General features: G+C 35.0%; 1 protein-coding gene and 2 long non-coding RNA genes across 3 annotated transcripts; 1 reads left to right on the plus strand and 2 right to left on the minus strand.

The window, feature by feature from the left end:
* Window positions 1-128: 128 nt before the first annotated feature.
* Window positions 129-1545, minus strand: LOC128922698 (uncharacterized). Its single transcript, XM_054234139.1, has 2 exons — window positions 867-1545; window positions 129-808 (listed from the first exon to the last, which is right to left on the minus strand). Exons 1-2 carry the CDS (start codon window positions 992-994, stop codon window positions 463-465), a joined length of 474 nt encoding a protein of 157 aa, XP_054090114.1. The 5' UTR covers window positions 995-1545; the 3' UTR covers window positions 129-462.
* Window positions 1546-12822: 11277 nt separating this feature from the next.
* On the plus strand, window positions 12823-15224 carry LOC128922789 (uncharacterized). Its single transcript, XR_008471976.1, has 4 exons — window positions 12823-13813; window positions 14470-14526; window positions 14584-14653; window positions 14780-15224. It is a non-coding gene; the product is annotated as an uncharacterized LOC128922789 (long non-coding RNA).
* A 2795-nt stretch (window positions 15225-18019) lies between these two features.
* Window positions 18020-21489, minus strand: LOC128922790 (uncharacterized). Its single transcript, XR_008471977.1, has 4 exons — window positions 20773-21489; window positions 20540-20711; window positions 18607-18667; window positions 18020-18532 (listed from the first exon to the last, which is right to left on the minus strand). It is a non-coding gene; the product is annotated as an uncharacterized LOC128922790 (long non-coding RNA).
* Window positions 21490-22828: the final 1339 nt, after the last annotated feature.

Raw genomic sequence — 22828 nt, forward strand, 5'->3', positions numbered from 1 at the left:
CCCTATCAAAACGCCATGATTCTTTAAAAAAATTGGTGAATGTTTTCTGCAACTACACAATGACAACAACCTTCCAATCACTAATCACTACCAACATAACTACATAACACACAAAAAATAAAAGACAAAGACACAAAATTAAAGAGTTATAAAAACAAATTGTTTTATTTTTTTTTTTCAAATACATTCTTAAAACTATTTTTGAAAAATGAGGTACATTGTTGTTTCTTACGTCTAGGTAACAAGCGTTTTAAACATTTTAAAACTATTTTTGAAAAATGAGATACATCGTTGTTTCTTACGTCTAGGTAACAAGCGTTTTAAACATTTTAAAACTATTTTTGAAAAATGAGATACATCGTTGTTTCTTACGTCTAGGTAACAAGCCTTTTAAACATTTTTACATATTAATTCAATATATGTATAAAACAACAAACAAATGATTTAAAAATAAAAAAAAAATTATTCGGGTTCCGATTTAATAGCAAATAATGAATTTGTTAAAACTTGTATTGCTTTCATTTGTTTTATGTTATTATCGTTCATGATAGAGGTCAACATAACACCAAACGACCTCACCGCCTCGCTGCCTTTGCTCCTCTCTGCACACATGCTTTTGTATAGCTCGCACGCTTCTTTGAAGCAGCCGTCGTCATCGCTGTTTGTTTTCTTTACTCTTTTCCGGATCGGAGTTGAAAACGACAACTCCGAAGGCGACGATAAATTAGTCTGAGAACATTTAAAACTAATTGGCTCCAACAGCTCCTGCGAAAACATATCATCTAAAATGTTTGTGGTGCAACCATTTCTGTAAAAGGGAAATAAATATTTAATACGTATAAAATATTAAAAAAATATTAACTTACGGTCTGGGCTGTATATATTGTTTTAAAAAGCTCATATTATCGAACAATGGCCAGGTTTCGGCGTTACTCGCCCCACTTCCTGATGGTGCCTCCATTTTCCTTACCTCCCTACTGAATGAACTATACATCTATACTGTTCGCTCTTATGTATTTTACATGGTCAGTACTGACCATATATTTTCCATAGCTAAAAATTGTCAGTCATGACCGAAATAATATCACAAATGAAATTTCTTTGAAATGTTATTAATATTTTTTTGGTTCCTTTTTAATACATAAACTTTTATTCAAATATCTATAATTTAAAGATATATACATACATAACAAATAGTATGTTTACATTTGAAAATAATCTCGTTCTAAGCTCCTTCAATACTTTTATTCAAATATCTATTATTTAATGATATATACATACATAACAAATAGTATGTTTACATTTGAAAATAATCTCGTTCTAAGCTCCTTGAATACATTCAAACATTCAAAACCGTTTACATATAGCAAAATGAGATTATCAATTGTCAAACGTGTTGAATTGACAAAAGTACCCGAAACTATTGTGTACGTGAGATCGCTCATACCTTTCTTGCACATTACATTCATCATTTGGCAATTTATATATACCTCTTGCACAATTCTGTGAATGATCTTGATACAATCACGGATGAAACACCCAAAACTGCGAACGAAAGCTATATGTGCACTTTCAGTACTGTTCTTGGTACTATTACGGATGAAAGAACCAAAACTGCTAACCAGAACTCCACGTGCACTTTCAGTACTGCGACCCACAAAAGACCTGAAACTATACCCGCTATTTTCGGTTAGTTCAACCAAAATACAAAATAAGAATTTAGTAACAAAATCATTAATTATATTTCATATTTATTGAAAATATCATGTCATTTAGGTGTTTATTATTCTAAATCTAGCACTGACAACGTTCTAGTCATAACATCCATGCTCTTGCTGTGGTAATTCCATTGAACTAATTTCGGTGAATCCATGTCTTTGTAAAGTGATACAACAACGTTATGATTCCTCAATACAAGGTGAAAATGAATCAAAAAGGTCCTCCTAGTTTTTTAATTTACAGCCCTATTCTCATGCCCTCACAAAAATCACCACACTCACTATTGTGAGGTTTTTGGATTTTGTGATGATTACCTTATGCTGGAGAAAATTCAAAAGCTCAAATGCTCACAATTTTCTCAAATATCTGTGACGTGTGAAAGCAACCATCACAATACAAAAATATTTGTGTTTGTTTTGGTTTTTAGCAATATTTGTAAACAAATGTGTAAATATTTGCGTGCTATAACGAGCATGGAGGAATTGTTCCTTGAAAAAAATGGCCTCTATAAAAGTTCAGTTATCGAATAATTGTGTTTAACCGATTCTGGAGCAATATGGACGTACCTTGCATTTTCATTTGTTGAGCGTGCCAACCACATCTACGATCCGATAAGGACGCATTATTTTTGTAAAGCAAAGAACACTGACGCACAGCCTCTATAGACGATGATTTACACCCAGGTTATTTTTATACTCTCGCAACAAAGTTGCTACGAGAGTATTATAGTTTTGTCCACAAAACGGTTGGTTGCAAGTCCAAAACTTAACGAGTTAGATATAGGGTTATATATATCAAAATGATCAGGGTGACGAAAAAAGTTCAAATCCGGACGTCTGTCCGTCCGTCCGTGCAAGCTGTAACTTGAAGTAAAAATTGAGATATCTTGATGAAATTTGGAAGACGTATTTCTTGGCACCATAAGAAGGTTAAGTTCGAAAATGTGCGTAATCGGACCACTACCACGCCCACAAAATGGCGATAACCGAAAATTTGGTACAAAGGATTGTTCTAGAAAGGGGCATATTTGGATGCATATTTGGGACTTGGGCGTGGCCCCGCCCACTACTAAGTTTTTTGAACATATCTCGCAAACTAATTAAGCTATATAAAGGAAACTTTCTAGAGTCGTTTCATTAAGGTACTACCTTATACCGTTCAAAAATGAAGGAAATCGGGTCATAACCACGCCCACCTCCCATACAAAGGGGTTTATTGAAAATTACTAAAAATGCAGTAAGTTCAGTAAAGAAAACCACCAGAAACCTTAAATTTCATTGTGAAGATGGTACAGAACAGCTGCTCTCAAAATGGTATACAAAATTGTAAATGGGCGTGGTTCCGCCCACTTATGGGTCAAAAACCATATCTTCCTTACTTGTTTTATAATTCTTTTGTTTTTTAACTTTCGACTGAAAATACGCAATTTCATTTGCTTCATTTGTTTACAAATTTTACATCAATTGGATTTATTTTGAATTTATTTCTTTTGAAACAACTGTTTGACAGCAAAATGCTTTTCACCTCAATTGGTGACTTTTTTAAGCTTTTTTCTTATGAGGTTCGAGCCAGAATAGACTCACAAAATATACGTCACAAGAAACCTCACAAATTTTTCCTCACAACTCAGTTATGAGGTTTTTTCAGAATAGGGCTGTTAATTTTTTCTTTTAAAGATCACAAACATTCACTTAAATTTACCCTCTGACTTCTATGTTTCATCTGCTGGTATGGCCAACTGAGGTGCCGGTAAGTCCAAAAATACTGCATCTGCTTTGCTCATTGGCAAAACCCAATTGACACACGTCGCGATAATAAACGGTTACAAAATCACCTAAACCATGTCGTTCCAATTCTCGTGCTTGTGTTGAGCAAAAGGTTTAATTGCACGTAAAAAGTGACTTTAAACCTAATATCTGGCGTTTGCATCCATTGTCCTGGATTTGCTTGCAGCATATATTCCATCGCTTCGAAAGATCTTCGCTGCTACCATAAGTGACACCAATAAGTTTGCGTACCTTTAACGCGCCATATGAGTTTTGAAATATCTGTATGGAAAAATATATTAATTAGAATTTAAGGCAAGATATTTTATTTACGTATTCAATGGTTTCGATGATGTTGACCATTGTTGACGTAGCTTCTATTGTCAGCTTCGAATTGGCAGTGCAATGAAGTATTACTGTGTCGCACTCTTCAATTCCAACTTTTGGCTTTAGAAAACTTTTATTTTACGATTTACTTATTTAAAAATGCATGCTTCAATAATTTAAACTTTAATTAGGCTGCAGATCACTGATTTAAATAAAACACGCAAAATAATACTTCACAAGCAGCCATGATATAGCTCAAAACAAAACCTGTTCAAACACGAGAACTTTGGTTGTTTCTTTCTATCATTCAGGGTGCTGTACGATAGAAGAGTTGAGGTAAATGTTTATGCACATTTTGCCCTTTGTTGCAAATGTGTGTATGTAGTGGTGTTATTAAAATTTCATTGAATATGTTGGAGTTTTAGTACTCATGACTTGCTGGGATTTGACACTTCCCTTCTTCTTCGCAAAATTATCGATAAACTTAGGAATAACACCGAAAATCTAGTTGTATAAAACAAGATAATTTTATAATCTAGTATTATCCATATATATATTCTATGAGCGACTGGAACGCACCTATGAGCGCTGCCCCCGCCACGATGTCAAAATCGTGCTGGGCGATTTTAACGCCAGGGTGGGTAAAGAAGGTGTCTTTGGCACAACAGTCGGAAAATTCAGCCTCCATGACGAAACATCGCCAAACGGCTGAGGCTGATCGACTTCGCTGGGGCCCGAAATATGGTTGTCTGTAGTACCAGATTCCAGCATAAAAAAATTCATCAAGCAACGTGGCTGTCCCCTGATCGAAACACGCGCAACCAAATCGATCACGCTGTGATAGACGGAAGACATGTCTCCAGTGTTTTAGACGTGCGTACGCTCCGAGGACCAAACATTGACTCGGACCATTATCTAGTAGCAGCAAAGAAACGCACTCGCCTCTGTGTAGCAAAGAACGCCCGTCAACAAACACAAGGAAGGTTCGACGTCGAAAAGCTGCAATCACAACCGACAGCCGAACGATTTTCTACTCGACTTGCACTCCTGCTCTCTGAGAGCACACATCAGCATCTCGATATAAGGGAGCTGTGGAACGGCATCTCAAACTCATTGCATACCGCTGCAGCCGAAACAATTGGTCTCCGGCAACGCCAAAAAACCAGTTGGTACGATGAGAATTGTCGTTCCGCAGTGGAGAGAAAACAGACTGCCTACCTCGCAACGTTGCGATCGACCACAACACGTTCGGGGTGGGATAGATATCGAGAACTGAAGAGGGAAGCGAGACGCATTTGCAGACGTAAAAAGAAAGAGGCCGAAATGCGTGAGTATGAAAAGCTTGAAAAGCTGGCCGACATGGGTAATGCTCGAAAATTTTATGAAAAGATGAGGCGATTAACAGAAGGTTTCAAGGCCGGAGCATTATCATGTAGGGACCGAGAAGGTAATCTGGTAACGGATGTCCAGAGCACACTGGGATTATGGAGGGAACACTTCTCCGACCTGCTCAATGGCAGTGAAAGTACAACACCAGGAGATGGCGAACCCGATTCCCCAATCGATGACGATGGAATAGATGTTCCATTACCCGACCATGAAGAAATTCGAATAGCAACTACCCGCTTGAAGAACAACAAAGCGGCGGGGGCCGATGGATTACCGGCCGAGCTATTCAAATACGGCGGCGAAGAACTGATATGGTGCATGCATCAGCTTCTTTGTAGAATATGGTCGGAAGAAAGCATGCCTGACGATTGGAATCTTAGTGTGCTCTGCCCAATCCATAAGAAGGGAGACCCCACAATCTGCGCCAACTACCGTGGTATAAGTCTCCTCAATATCGCATATAAGGTTTTGTCGAGCATATTGTGTGAAAGACTAAAGCCCACCGCCAAATCTTGGCAAAGACCCGAGAGAGAAGAATCGATACTCACCATCTTTTTATCGATTTTAAAGCTGCCTTCGATAGCACGAAAAGGAGCTGTCTTTATGCCGCGATGTCTGAATTTGGTATCCCTGCAAAACTAATACGGCTATGTAAGCTGACGTTGAGCAACACCAAAAGCTCCGTCAGGATCGGGAAGGACCTCTCCGAGCCGTTCGATACCAAACGGCTTCAGACAGGGTGACTCACTATCGTGCGACTTCTTCAATCTATTGCTGGAAAAAATAATACGAGCTGCAGAACTAAATAGAGAGGGTACAATCTTCTACAAGACTGTACAGCTCCTGGCGTATGCCGATGATATTGATATCATCGGAAGCAACAACCGCGCCGTTTGTTCTGCGTTTTCCAGACTAGATAAAGAAGCGAAGCGTATGGGTCTGGTGGTGAATGAGGACAAGACGAAATATCTCCTGTCATCAAACAAACAGTCGGCGCACTCGCGTCTTGGCTCCCACGTCACTGTTGACAGTCATAACTTTGAAGTTGTAGATAATTTCGTTTATCTGGGAACCAGCATTAACAACACCAACAATGTCAGCCTTGAAATCCAACGCAGAATCACTCTTGCCAACAGGTGCTACTTTGGACTGAGTAGGCAATTGAAAAGTAAAGTCCTCTCTCGACGAACCAAAATCAAACTCTATAAGTCGCTCATTATTCCCGTCCTGATGTATGGCGCTGAAGCGTGGACGATGACAACATCCGATGAGACGACTCTTGGGGTTTTCGAGAGAAAGGTTTTGCGCAAGATTTATGGTCCTCTAAACATTGGCAACGGCGAATACCGCAGACGATGGAACGATGAGCTGTACGATTTATACGACGACATTGACATAGTTCAGCGAATAAAAAGACAGCGGCTACGCTGGCTAGGTCATGTTGTACGGATGGAAGAAAACACTCCAGCTCTGAAAGTATTCGATGCAGTACCCGCTGGAGGAAGCCGCGGAAGAGGACGACCTCCACTCCGGTGGAAAGACCAAGTGCAAAGTGACCTGGCTTCACTTGGTGTTTCCAGTTGGCGCCAAAAAGCAAAAAGGAGGAATGAGTGGCGCGCTCTGGTGGATTCGGCTATAATCGCTTAAAGCGGTTCCTACGCCAAATATATATATATATATATATAGGTATACTTCGTATATATATATATTATCCAGAAAGGACCCTACAAGACGGAGCTAACTCATACACCACTACACATGCAAATTTTTTCAGCTTTTTCCAATACATACACATTGCTAACATTTTGTAGTTAAGTGGCAAACTCGGTAGTTAGAGTAGCAAAATTCATTAACCCTAATTTTTGTATGTATAAGAGAGAGATACAATGAGCCGTTCAAAATCGTCGCCATGGCCGCTGTTCATCTATATCTATAGACCCCTTTCACACAGGCAATTCCTGTTGCGGCAATTCTTAGTTTTATAGGAGAGGGGGCGACGAGGAGAGGAGAATCGCGCCGAGTCTGCTGTGTTCGAGCAACACGCTTTGTGTTCTTATTCGTAACAGTTCGCTGCTACGTAACAGTGCTGCATTTGCGCACATTTTGAAATTAATGTATACAATATATTTGAAAATTTGAATTTAATCATTTAATTTTGTATGTAATTTGCAAATACATATAGAAATATGCATAATATAATTAAAATGTGTTAGAAAATTGCGAATAACGATTATTATTAGTTAATAAAATATATTTTTTTGCTTGGAAACGATGCGTACAAGAAGTTGAGAAAATTATATGAAAGAGAATGACAGAAAAACACGAACAGAGTTGTCGAACAAGAATTGCTCGTGTGAACGCAAGGGGCGACAGCAAAAGAGAATCGCCCGAGAATTAACAACAGAAGTTGCCTGTGTGAAAGTGGACTTACTAATTATATAAATTCGCTCATATGAAAAATGTTTGTAAAGGCTAATCTCCTAAAGTTCTGAAGCGATTTTTATAATTTTTTTTTTTAAATAAAGCATTTACTCTAGGCTCGCGAGTGGCATACTTATTTTTTTAATTTTCCGAAATCAAATCCTTTTTCTTTCGGGTTGAAGTTTTTGAAAAACCAAAAATATTGCAAGCGTAAGGTTTTTCGTTCACCACACGCAGTCTACAGCGAAGCGCGTTTGTGTGTGTACGGGTGCCCTTTATCGTTTGCGGCACGCACTCTCTCTCTTCCATCTCTGCACATCTTTCCCAGCATAACGTAATGAAGTAAAGTACATACATATGTATGCACTCTCTCTCTTCCATCTCTCGCATCTTTTACTACATAACTTATTGAAGTAAAGTACAAAGCAAAACAGTTTGCATATATAAATGATCGCAGAACAAGTGAAATAACGCTAAACAGCACAATCAAATGCTCGTATAAATTGCCGTATGTATGCATGTATGTTGATATGTAAATACAGTGTCAACTATATTTACTCTGTTTTACAGTTACTTATTTTACAGCAACGCACCGTTGCTTGAATTGCTTTTCTTATTGTCTTTGTACTTTTTTGTAAATATGCAATAAAAAAATAATGGCGTATGAGCACATACGCTATTGTTATATTGAGGCGACGATATATGGTTTTTACAATAAAAGCTTTCAGAGATGCCAAAAGCAAAATCTCAATTATTTAGATCTTCATCAAATAGACGGCAAATTCAGCTAAGACGAAATGAGACGGTCGACGAGAGTGCAAATCGCGTAGAGAATGTAAGGTTGCAAATGATGCAGAATAGACAAGGGGCGATTGCTTTCAAATCAGCGTTTAACCATAGACAGGATTGTAATTATTTGGACCATTCCCTTTTATTCATTGGTCGAATGAATGGCATTTGCAATTTTTGTAAGGCTAAAAAGTGGGTGAAAGAGGCACCAGGTATGTGTTGTAGCAAGAGCCATGTAAGACTAATAGATATAGGTAAGCCTCCGCAGACAATCAAAGCGCTGCTTACAGGCGAGCATCAGTCGTCCTGTCACTTAAAAAAAAAGAAAATACAATGGTTGTTTCGCTATGACTTCGTTTGGTGGTAATGAAGCTAGGGAGGGTAATTTCATGCCAACGTTTAAAATACATGGACAAGTTTACCACGTTATTGGGAGTTTATTGCCAGCGCCGAACACAACACCAAAATTTTTGCAAATATATTTTTCGTCCGAAGAGGAACAACTTTTTTACATCAAAGTGCTACACCAACTCTTCAACGAGACATTTTGAAATCAATTCAAGAAATTCTTCGAGCAACTAATGTGTATGTTAGAAGTTTCAAGACATCTATAGACCGTATGCCCACTAATTCGAATAATTATAAGGTTGTAATCCATGCGGACAAGCGCCCCGCTAATGAACATTATGGAAGCTATAATGCCCCCGTCACAGATGAGGTCGCAGTATTACACTCTCCATAGGGTATCAGAACTTCATCGTTTATATGATCCCTTGCAGTACCCTCTTATATTTTTGAATGGTGAGGACGGTTATTGTATTAATATACCGCAAACTTGTCCAAACAGTGGGTCGCCTATTCCACAAAAAACAATTTCGTGTATGCAATTTTACGCATATAGATTTATGGTAAGGGAAGATAGCTTTAATGCGATTCATAGGTATGGGTATCTCTTCAACCAATACTGTGTGGACATGGCTGCTAAAATGATTACGGAAAGGCTGAATTTTATACGAGGACATCAAAAGACGTTACGTGCAGAAAATTATATACACCTAAGAGATGCGGTTGACGAAGATCGCAACCCCGAAAATATTGGCCAGTTGGTAATTTTGCCTTCTTCGTTTACTGGCTCACCTCGATATTTGCATGAACGGACACAAGATGCACTCTTATATGTCCGTCATTATGGTAGACCTGACTTATTTGTAACTTTTACATGTAATCCAGAATGGAGTGATATCAAAAACGAATTGTTTCCAAATCAACGACCATGTGAGTGTCATGACATTGTTTTAAGAATATTCCATATCAAACTACAGCAACTCATGAGTATAATTACGAAAAAAGAAATTTTTGGGAAAGTTAGGTGCCATATGTTTACAGTTGAATGGCAAAAACGGGGTTTGCCTCACGCGCATATTTTAATTTGGCTAGCAGACAAAGTTCTACCCGATGAAATGGATCGGATTATATCAGCGGAAATTCCAAATAAAGAAGTAGATCCTTTGCTGTATGATATTGTTACTAAAAATATGATCCACGGTTCATTTGGGTCTAATAACCCATCAGCACCCTGCATGTCGAATGGACGATGCTCAAAAAGATACCCGCACGAGTTTCTGCAGCATACTCAGACCGGAGAAGATGGATATCCAAAATATAGGCGAAAGTCTTCAACGGATGGTGGACATACCCATTTACTTGCCTCTGGGTACAATGTCGACAATCAATGGATTGTTCCATATTGCCCCGTTCTTTCCAGGTGTTTCTCCGCCCACATCAATGTAGAGTACTGCCATTCTGTGCAAGCAATGAAATACATTTGTAAATATGTCAACAAAGGCAGCGACGCAGCGACCTTTTCTGTTCAGAACAATAAAGACGAGGTGCAAAATTTTTTGAATGGACGATATCTAAGTACATCGGAAGGTATTAGGAGGTTATTGGGATTTTCGGTTCATGAGCGTTTCCCAACAGTTCTACATTTATCTGTTCACTTAGAAAATGGACAAAGAGTTTACTTCACACCGAATAATGTTGAACACGTGCTACATCAACCACCACAAACAACTTTGACTGCATTTTTTTCCCTTTGTTCCATTGATAATTTTGCAAAAACTTTGTTGTATTCTGAAGTACCCACATTCTACACTTGGACTAATAAAAAATGGCAACGTAGAAAACGTGGACAGAATGTCCCTAATCATCCCGGTATTAAGCGAGATACTGCGTTAGGGAGGGTATACACAATACATCCCAATTACTCAAAATGCTTCTACCTTAGACTATTGCTGCATCATGTTCGAGGACCGACATCTTTCACTGATTTACGGCGAGTAGATGGTCAACTATATTCAACATATCAGGCGGCTTGCCAAGCACGACAATTGCTACAGGACGATAGCCACTGGAAGAATACATTGTTTGATGCCACCATTTCTGATAGCGCATGCAAAATGCGAGAGCTTTTTGCGGTAATGCTTATTTTTTGCGAAATTTCTGATCCGGAAGAATTATGGAATTTATTCTACAAAGATTTATGTGCAGATATTTTACATAATATACGCGAGAGTAGTAATGATCCTGAGATGGAGTTTACTGATGGCATTTTTAATACAGGACTAATTTTACTTGAGAATTTAGTTTTCTCTTACGGAGGAAAACACCTAAAGGATTTCGGTTTGCCTGAACCAAATCGAAGTAACTCAAACTTACACCACATTTGTTACACGCGGGAAACAACGTATAATACCCATGAGCTACAGCAATTTTTACTAGCAAATGAACCAAAGCTAACGTCAGAGCAACGAATAATATACGATAAGATCATTTCAAGTGTGGATAATAATATGGGAAATGTTTTTTTTATAGACGCGTCAGGTGGGACAGACAAAACCTTCGTAACTTTACAAATTTTAGCTAAAGTTCGTGGTGAAGGCAAAATTGCTGTTGCAGTTGCTTCTTCAGGTATTGCTGCTACTCTTCTGTGTGGAGGAAGAACTGCTCATTCTACGTTTAAGCTACCACTTAGTTTGTTACCGGAACAAAGTACTTGTTCGATCAAGAAAAATAGCCCTATGGCCGAAATACTTCAGAAAGCATCGCTAATAATATGGGACGAGTGCACAATGTCTCATAAGTGTCATATCGATGCGGTCGATATAACTCTTAAAGATTTAAGATCTTCGCATGCGGCAATGGGTGGAGTTACATTCGTATTCACAGGAGACTTTAGACAAACTCTACCGGTGGTTCCTAAGGGTACAAGAGCAGATATTGTTAACGCGGGCATAAAGAAATCCGGAATTGTGGTCTCATGTACAAACATTAAAATTGACTGCCAATACGCGAATAAATCTTTGTGGAGCTGGACCATCCAATCGCTTTGCAGAGTTCCTACTTAAAATAGGTAACGGTTGCAAATCTGTCACCAAAGATGGTTATGTAATAATGCCAGATATTGCAGGAACCTGTGTGAGAACAGTTGACCAACTTATTGATAACGTGTATCCAGATATTATTAATTTGCACCACAAGGACTCTAAGTGGTTATATGAGCGAGCTATAATTTCTTCGACGAATTCTCCTGCAGACGAAATTAACAAAGCCGTTTGTCAAAGAATATTATCAGAATATAAAATTTACAATTCTTTTGACACAGTGACAGATGAAGGAGACGTTGTTCACTATCCAACGGAGTTTCTTAACTCTCTTAATCCCTCGGGACTACCTCCATTTCAACTAGAACTTAAAATTGGTACGCCAATAATCCTTCTACGAAATCTTAAGCCTCCCAATTTATGTAATGGCACTCGACTGAAGATAACGCACTTGATGTCTAATATCATTCAAGCAAACATTTTAACCGGACCTGCAGCAGGCGAAAGCACAATGATCCCTCGGATACCAATGATACCTACAGATCTTCCATTTAGTTTCAAAAGAGTACAGTTCCCCGTTAAGACGTGTTTTGCGATTACCATTAATTAAGTCCCAAGGGCAAACATTTAATACTGTTGGCATAGATCTTCGAAACGAAGTATTTTCTCACGGTCAATTATATGTGGCTCTGTCACGAATTGGTTCCCCGCAAAACCAAACTGTTCTCATTCCTGGCAATGGAAATGAAGTTTTTAATAATTAAAATATATCCTTTTTGGTTATTGTTTCAAAATACATCAATTATAGTATACCTTATTTCATATCTTGAATTAATATTTACTCTATACAATCCTATTTATTTTATGTAAGAGTTTTGAATTGTTACCTTTTTGTTATCTATTTTTAATTTTTCTGTAAAAAAGAATTTAATAAACAAATTATTTATAACGTTAATGAATTTAAAAGTGTTTGCAATTAATTCAAATATGGGTAGTAAATATTTGTAAGTCTATCATAAGTTACACATTATACTCATGTATGTGTGTTTACATGTATGAATAAAGGTATTCTTTTATTTGCATTTTAAACTACATTAAATTCTTTCCAATACCCTGATCGTTTCAGTTTTTGCGGCAACAGCAACATTATGCATAAACATACATATGTACATGTTTATATGTCATTGAACAAAAACACAAACTTACATTTGTATATGCGTGCACGTAAGTTCGTCAACCACAAAAAATCAAAAGCAATGTTCTACAAAAAAAAAACAAGCGCCAAAAATTTATGTCGATATGTTTGCATGCTCATACATATTCATACATATTTACGACAAGCCGATTTTCTACCAACAACGCAATGTAGCGCCGCGCAGGCGGCCATGAATTTTTCGACACATCGACAGAGTCGTTTCAATTGATTCCTCCGTAATTATAAATGCTCAAAATATGTATTGGATAGTATGGACTTACTATTAGCAAATATAAATAATTAAATGTATTTAAATATTCTACTAATATATGATGCCAATTATTAATGTACTACAATTGATTTTAGTAAGAATCAAGACATAGAACAATCCATAATAATATGAGTTGGGGACATGGACCTCTTTGCCTGCGAAAACGCGACACTGATTGCAAGTCTGTGACAAAAAAATTACTATTTGCGGTCATTCGTTGTCCGTGGCAACGAAGATTTTACAAGAAATGTACTACAAGTACACATATTTACACACATATGCATGTAAACAAATTTGCGAACATTATGCGTATGGTTCTTTTGATTTTTTCTTTCGTTTCTGTTTCATTTCTGTGAACTCTCAACTAGTTTATGTGACTTTTAGTTGAAATTCTCTGCGTTTGCCGTTGAAAAGTTAAGACTATGCTTCACAGGATAATTTCTTGTAGTCAGTCTTCATGTACTTTCTTTGCAAATCGAAAGTATTACTTTTGGTTGGTGACATATGTATGTATTACATATTCACATGTGTATGACATATTCACATGTCATGTGTATGTATTTTATTTCAATAAAATTAAATTTTTAAAATTTCTTAAGATTGTGGGTTCGAGCCTCACCCAGGGCAGTAAATTTTTTATTTCAATAAAATTAAATTTTTCAAATTTCTTAAGGTTGTGGGTTCGAGCCTCACCCGGGGCATTAAATTTTTTATTTATGTCAATAAAATTAAATTTTTTTGAAGTTCTTATACGACTTCGGAAAAATGTGTACGCATATGTGTGATTGTATTTCAAATGATTAATGGAAGAAATGATCCTTCGACAAAAGGAGGTACGACTATTGAGACGGTATTCGCGAGAAATATAGATAAAATAGATGTAAGACATTTCATATCGTATTTTAGTTATCATAATCCAATTGTACATATTATAAATATCAATCCGTCAGAACCCAGAAATGATAATTGATTTGGACTTTGGTTTATAAAATGTGAATTTAAGAAAGTGTCTTTCGCTAGTTTTCTTTCATACAAAATGATATGAATTTGTTGGAATATCACTAAGAAGTATAACTTCATCCGCGCGTAGGGGCTCCACACGCACTCTTTTTTTTGTTAAGTGTTTTTGGATATTTATCGAACTTATAAATGCATTTATTTGTGTTACTATTGTTATTTGTTTTTATAATTAAAATAATTTCATTGTAGTTATACGTGTGTGCACAGCAAAGGAGGACCAAGGAGGTGACGGTGAAATTGGTGGAGGTATGTTTCATATATTTTTAATACATAATACAAGTTAGTAATTTTAAATAATTTCAGGTTTTTGGATTTAGAATTGGTGCAATAGATATCAACAACAACAACGCAGAAAACAGTGGAAAATAACATGGTAAATATAAATGCGTATATGTGCATGTTGAGTTAGTACAACTTTTCTTAGGTTTGTACTACGAACACAAATATATTAATACTTTCTAATCGTTAATAACAATTTCTATTTCTAAATATTTTTCAGGCATGATGAACAAGACAACAACAAATCACATCGGACATTTAGATTAGCAGTTGCACAACCTCTTTCCGACGAGCTGAACCCTTTTATGATGTACATATGGGAGATGATTGTTTGGAATTGACAACAAACAATATTGGTTGATTAGTTTCGTTGGATCCTTACAGGATAGTTATAAGGAAATCGTTCGCGTTTAGTACTAATGTATTCATTTGCTAATACATAATTTAAATGTAAAATATTATTAAATTATACAAATGAATGTTCGAATACTAATAACAGTCGTAATAGTAGTTTAATTTTATTTGTATTGTATAAAAAACAACTACAAAAAATTAAAATTTAATAATTAATACTAACTTTATTTGTAAAATATGTAAATTTTGTCAATGTATAAATGATAGCTGCAAAAACGTTTGTAAAAATGAAAGTTCACTTTGTACTGAAAGGCTAATATTAAAAATTAATCTATAATAATTATTAAAAGTTTAAAATATTATACCATACTATTTTATAAATGTAAATATATCATACAATTATAATAAATAAATAAAAATTAATCAATTTTTCATTTTTAAACCGAAAAGTAGGTGACCTATAGAATGAAGACCAATGAACCAAATTTAAGTAACGAAACGGTGACCCAACAAATGACCAATACCTGTGATTAAAGGGTTACCCTAAAAATGATAAATCGAACAGTCTCCACTGATAGATGGCTGATTAAAAAAAAATACTACAGGGGGCTCTGCTAACCACAGAGTGACATATGCCTTTCCAAAAAAAAGAAAAATTAGAACAGAAAGACATATGCAGCATTGGCACCAAAATCAATGAGAGAGAGCGAGCAAGATAATCACACCGACATGCCGTAAAAGAGGAGAAATTGCAACTTTTTTCCTGCTGCTAGAAAAAAAGTGATAAAAAAAATAATACAAGCTTTCTTTACTGGTAGCCAATATTCCATAAGATAAGTAACTCTACTCGTCTTGCAGGGGAATTTTGTATGGGAAATCTCGTTTCTTAATTACAGATTATCGAGTTAAGCACGTAAATGGAGATAATCTCGATATATGTAAACATAGTATAATACAAATAAAAACCGAGTGGGGTTGCACTCCGGGAGTGCAGGCTGAAGTGAAAACTTGAACTTATGGCGCGTTGGTGAGCATTTTTTTTTTTGTCATGACATGAGAAATTGTACCAATGAATATATGAGTAAAATCAAATTGTTACTATATACTCGTTTGAGTCATAAATTGACGGCACATATAAGTGTAGAAATACTATGATTTTTTTTTGGTTTCGTGGAAATGAGCCTTAGTCATTTTTGATATTAGTATTAGTACTCATTTGCACTAATTTGTTTGGCTCATGAGTTAGTGCACTAATTTCATTAGTACTCAATCTGATGTATATCAGTGTAAAATCTCATCTGTCGCGAAAACGGCTGAAAATGCTCACCCACAAAAGTGCATAACGCGCTATAAGAAGTTTTCACTTCCAAAAAACTAATTAAACTATAAGTAACAAATTTAAAAAAAAAATGAACGTTTATCCTAAGCCTGCTTCTTTCCTTCCATTGAACACACGAACATTTTGAATAAATGCACAAATGCCTAAATAGAAACGTAAACTCATTAGAATATATTTTATTTAGTTATTATTTAAAACTTGTTTGCTTTGCATATATTTCAAGTCCTATTCTTTTATTTTAGTTACCTTTTTAATATTAACTAAAAACGTGCAACACTTTAGGAAATATAATAATTGTAATTCTTGGTATTGCATGGCTTCTCCTATAAATTATAGATATTTGAATTTAAAGTTTATGTATTAATAAGAAATCGAAGGAATATTATTTACATTTCAAAGAAATTTCATTTGTGATAGATTTTCGTTCATAACTGACAATTTTCAGCTATGAAAAATATTTGGTCATACATGCTGACGAAATTTTGATTAGCTTTGAATGTCTTATGAGCGGTCAAATTAATGGCACTTTTCTGGCAGGGTCATACACCACTGCACATGCAAAATTTTTCAGTTTTTTCCAACACATACACAATACCAACCATTTGTATTTAAGTGGCAATGTCCCCTGCAAGAACAATGCCAATCATTTGACCACTCATATGATAGTCAAAGCTGATAAAAATTTCGTCAGCATGTAGAACAAAGTTTCTATAATTTTCTTAAGGGCATCGTGAAAAAATTGATGTAAACAAACGTATACATGTGAGAGTGCATCTCTCTCTAACACTTTGGTATTTGGAATGAATGAACTATAAATCTGTACTGTTCACTCTTATGTCTTTCACAGGGTCAGTACTGACTATAAACTATCTACTATCATAGTGAAAATTGTAAAATTTTGATAGATCGCAAAGAACAAAGTAATTTTTGGTATTACACGGCGTCTCTTGTGAAAATGTCTGTTGTCTCTTTCTGTCATATACAAAATTTGTTTGTAAAAAAGTTATAACTATTTCTTGTTCACGCGCGTAAATACTGGCTATCATTTTATAGATCATTTGACCGGCAATGTTGAGAATACTAAATAATTTAGTTATTTCATTCTTACATGTGTAAAGCATTGTACATCGTATGTCTGCCGTTTTAAAAATTTCATTGATAGTCAATTGAACCATAAACTGACCGTCAGTACTGACTTAATAAATATAAGTGTATTGGTGAACCCATCAGCAGTTTCTTGTAGGATCGGTAGCTCAGCATATATATGTACTGTGGTCGGTAGATAGAGTGGCAACATTCATTAACACTATTTTTTAAATGTATAAGAGAGAGATCCCTGTAAGACAAGTAGAGTTACTTATCTAATGGTGTATTGGTTACCAGTTAAAAAAAGCTTGTATTATTTTATTGGTCTCTCTTGTTCTATCAGCAGGAAAAATTTTACAGTTTCTCCTCTTTTACGGCATGTCGGTGTGATTATATTGCTCGCTCTCTCTCATTGGTTTGGTGTAAATCCGGCATATGTCTTTCTGCTCTAATTTTTCTATTATTTTGGAAAGGCATATGTCCCTCTGTGGTTAGCAGATCTCCCTGTAGTAGTTTTTTTATTTAATCAGCCATCTATCAGTGGAGACTGTTCGATTTATCATTTTCAGGGTCACCCCTTAATCACAGGAAGTAAATGCATTGGTAATTTATTCGTTACTTAGTTCATTGGTCTCCATGGTTTCATTCTATAGATCACCCACTTTTTCGTCTAAACATGAAACAATTGAAATTGTTGTTTTATTTTTATTTATATTTATTTAATTGTCTGAGGTATTTACATTTATAAATTAGTATGGTATTTCACATTTTTAATAATTATTATAGATTAATTTTTAAAAATTAGCATTTCAGTACAAAGTAAACTTTCATTTTTACAAACGTTAATTTTTTATTTTTTTGTAGTTGTTGTTATACAATACAAATAAAATTCCACTATTATTACGACTGTTTTTAGTATTCGAACATTCATTTGTATATAGATGTTAATTTTACAATATTTTACATTTAAATTATGAATTAGCAAATGAATACATTAGTACTAAACGCGAACGATTTCCTTATAACTATCCTGTAAAGATCCAACGAAACTAACCAACCAATATTGTTTGATGTCAATTCCACACAATCCTATCCCATATGTACATCAAAAAGGGGTTCAGCTCGTCGGAAAGAGGTTGTGCAACTGCTAATCTAAATGTCCGATGTGATTTGTTGTTGTCTTGTTCATCATGCCTGAAAATATTTAGAAAAAGAAATTATTATTAACGATTAGAAAATATTAATATATTTGTATTCGTAGTACAAACCTAAGAAAAGTTGTAACTATTGTAATCCTTCATTTGTGCAAAGTATTTGTGTTTCCAATATCTGAAATGGATAATTAAAATATAAGTAATGCATTATTATTATTTTGGACACAATGCATCTAACGATTCACTAATCACGTACCTACTGAGGTTATTTTCATAAATACCATTATTTGGACAAAATGCAACAGATGCATTCTTGTACATACATACATATGTACATCTTAATACGCACTAACTCAATATACACATATATGCATTTATATTTACCATGTTATTTTCCATTGTTTTCTTGTACCAATTCTAAATCCAAAAACTTGAAATTATTTAAAATTACAGTTGTTTTCCGAAATAACGAATATTCGTTTTAACGAAAACCGCTTATAACGAACAAGCAAATTTGTTACATTAAGTACCTTAAATAACGAACATCGGAGATTTGCACCCTGCAAGACAGGTACCGGCGAATTCTTCGGTGAAATGCCAGGGAGCGGTACTAGCAGTTTCAATGAAAGTTTCTATGCCATTCTTAAGGGCGAAAAAAGCCCAGAAACTATACCCGCTATTTTCGGTTAGTTCTACCAAAATCCCAAATGAGAATTTAATAACAAAATCATTAATTATCTATACTAATATTATAAAGAGGAAATGTTTGTTTTTTTTGTTTGTTTGTCTCGAATAGGCTCCGAAACTACTGAGCCGATTTGAAAAATTCTTTCACCGTTGGAAAGCTATAATATCCCTGAGTGACATAGGCTATATTTAGTTTAAAAAAAATAGGGTTCCTTACCAAAACTCCGATAATGTAAAAAAAAATACCAAAAAACTTTCTTTAATCGCGAATGCTGCGAAAACGATTGAAGATATAACAAAGTGATGTACTACAATTTTGTAGAACTTATCATTATCTACATTATAACGTAGCGACATCATATCTCTAACTATTATAGTTTTGTCACAGTAAGAGATTTTATATAAAAAAATTAATTAAAATACCACTACTTGAAAAGGCTCTTTATTTATACCTTAGTATTAATTATTATCGAAATAAATGATTTATTATTTAAGATCGCTTCAAAACCTTTATATAACTTTTTGAATTATTAGATTCTGACATTCCATTCAAAAGATATCACGAGTTAAAATTTTGAAATTTTTCGGCGGCTAACTATGCGTTGTAGAGTTGTAGGCGTCACTCAGGCACGGAGGTACGGGAAGGGGGTTAAGATCACTCGGCGGTCGATTCCCTACTGAATGATCCTGTGCGGAATTATAAAAAATTGTCGCTTGATAATAATATAATATAAAAATGAATTGCTGTTCGTTTGTGCCGCAAAAAAACGATAACGGCCAAACCGATCTGGCTAATTTTAGTCTTGAAATATTCGTGGAAGGCCAGAAAAAGATTAGAAAGTGAGTAAATATGAAAAAATTGCGAGGAAGATAAGAGAATTTTATTCGAGTTGACAAGAAAAATATAAAAAGAGAAAACAAAAAAAATAATATTTTGAAGGTTATCATTGTTGCTTTGTTAAAATATTTTTGTTATAGCTCAATTGTATAAGGTTGTGTCGATAGCCCAAAACAATTTGTGACAAATAAGGAAAGGCTATGTTCGGGTTCAACCGAACATTTTATACTCTCGCAATTTATTGATGTAATTTTATTAAGATAACACATGTATTATCGTACTACACTATAACGTATTGAATAGCTGAACAATTTTTGCTATCGAACAAAGGCTGGAGGAAGAGTGGTAAATCTCAAATACCCCGAGCGGCCTGGAAGTGTAAGCTGCGCACATTATGTGAGGACTCTTTTGGTTTCTTTAGAAGTTTTTGTAAGAACTGTTCTTTCATTAATTTCACTAGTACTAGATATAAAATATAAAGTAAAATTTGTATTTTACAACATAAAAGTTGGTAATAATTACCTTATGTTTCAGGAATTCTAAATATAGCACGGGCAACGTTCTAGTCATAACATCCATACTCTTGCTGTTGTGTTTCCACTGAACTAATTTCGTTGAATCCATGTCTTTGTAAAGCGATACAATAACGTTATGATTCCTCAATACAAAGTGGAAATGAATCAAAAAAGTCCTCCTAATTAAACATACAAGAAGTTTTTAAATTTGTATGATCATAAACATTCACTTAAATTTACCCTCTCTTCAACTGCTGGTATGGCCAACTGAGGTGCCGGTAAGTCCAAAAATACTGCATCTGCTTTGCCCTCTAGCTCATTGGCAAAACCCAATTGACACACGTCGCGATGAAAAACGGTTACAAAATCACCTAAACCATGTCGTTCCAATTCTCGTGCTTGTTTTGACCAAAATGTTTAATTGCAAAAAGTGGCATTAAGCCTAATATCTGGTGTGTAAATGATTTTTGTTCCATGTAGCAGCATTTGCATCCATAGTTCTGGATTTGCTTGCAGCACATATTCCATCGCTTCGAAAGTTCTACGCTGCTACCATAAGTGACACCAATAAGTTTGCGTACCTTTAACGCGCCGTATGAGGTTTGAAATATCTGTATGGAAATTTTTGCGTGCTTCGAATTGACAGTGCAATGAAGTATTACTGTATCACCTTCTTCAATTCCATATTTTGGATTTAGAATACTTTTATTTTACGTTTTACTTATTTAAAAATGCATGCTTCAATAATTTAAACTTTAATTAGGCTGCAGATCACTGATTTAAATAAAACACGCAAAATAATACTTCACAAGCAGCTATAATATATATAGCTCAAAACAAAACTTGTTCAAACACGAAAACTTTGGTTGTTTCTTTCTATCATTCAGGTAAATGTTTATGCACATTTTGCCCTTTGTTGCATATGTGTGTATGTAGTGGTGTTATTAAAATTTCTTTGAATGTGTTGGAGTTTCAGTACCCATGACTTGCTGGGCAAGTACTCGGTTTAACGAACAACATGAAGAAGACATATGAAGAAAGAGAAAAAATCAAATAATATCGAACCAGAATCAAAAATATAACTTGAAAAAAAAAACCAAAAGAAATGTGTGATTTGAAAAAATGTTGAATTTTATAAAAAAGCTTAAAATTATTGTAGAAATAAGAGTCAGAATTGGTCCATTTTGGAAGAATTTAGCTGATTTCAATTGTTTTGTTATGGGTTTCATTTTTTAACAAATAATTAATAAAACAATTTATTAAACTGCAATTCACAGATATTGAACTTCTTGAAAAACATACCTCTAAGTCAGTACTCGAATTAAAGAACAGGTCTGACAATTAATGTGTTCGTTAAACTACTGTACTAATTTTTATTATGCATTAAAAAGATATGAAACTTACCTACACCAATTTCACTATCACCTCCTTGCTCCTTTGCTGTGCACACACGTATAACTATAATGAAATTATTTTAATTATAATAAACAAATAACAAAACTAACACAAATAAATGCATTTATAAGTGCTTCAAAAAGTTTGAGTCGATTCAAAAACACTTAACAAAATAAAACAAATATTTAAAACGCACTTATATCCATTCACTTAAAATTTTCTTTTCAAATGAATGGCGGCCTTGGCGATTTTTGAACGGTTCATTGCACGTACGTTCACCTTTCTCTTATACATACAATAATTAAAGTTAATGAATTTTGCTACTCTAACTACCGAGATTGCCACTTAACTTCAAAAAGTTAGCAATGTGTATGTATTGGTAAAAGCTGAAAAATTTGCATGTGTAGTGGTGCATGAGTGTAGTGGTGACACGGGAAAGAGCTTGCTTTCAAGTTGATCACACGAATTAATTGTCAAAATTGGCATAAATTGAAAGCCATGATGTAGACTGCAAAGCCAACTTGATATTCAATTATTGTTACAGAGATGCCGTCGTCAAGGAAACTGCTGTATTATTATCGCCAAGGATTCATAAGTCTTTATTTTTAAATTAATCTGTAGATACGTCCGAAGATTCATGTTCTATAAAAAGCATTATTTGTGTACAATTTCGTAAAAGGGATCCTGCCACCTAAGCCTAACCACTTTCCCCATAGGTTTCAACACATTTACACATTTTTTTGTGAAGTACCAACACCAACGCACATGTACACGACATTTTTGAAAACCTAATTAGAATTTGCCAAACAAAAGAAAACTAGTTATCTCATTTCTTGTTCTTATTGAATGAGTACGAATGAGAAAACATGATTGTCATTAGTGCCAAAAGAAAATCCCAAAA

Source organism: Zeugodacus cucurbitae, chromosome 6 (assembly GCF_028554725.1).
Source record: "Zeugodacus cucurbitae isolate PBARC_wt_2022May chromosome 6, idZeuCucr1.2, whole genome shotgun sequence".
NCBI lineage: Eukaryota > Metazoa > Arthropoda > Insecta > Diptera > Tephritidae > Zeugodacus > Zeugodacus cucurbitae.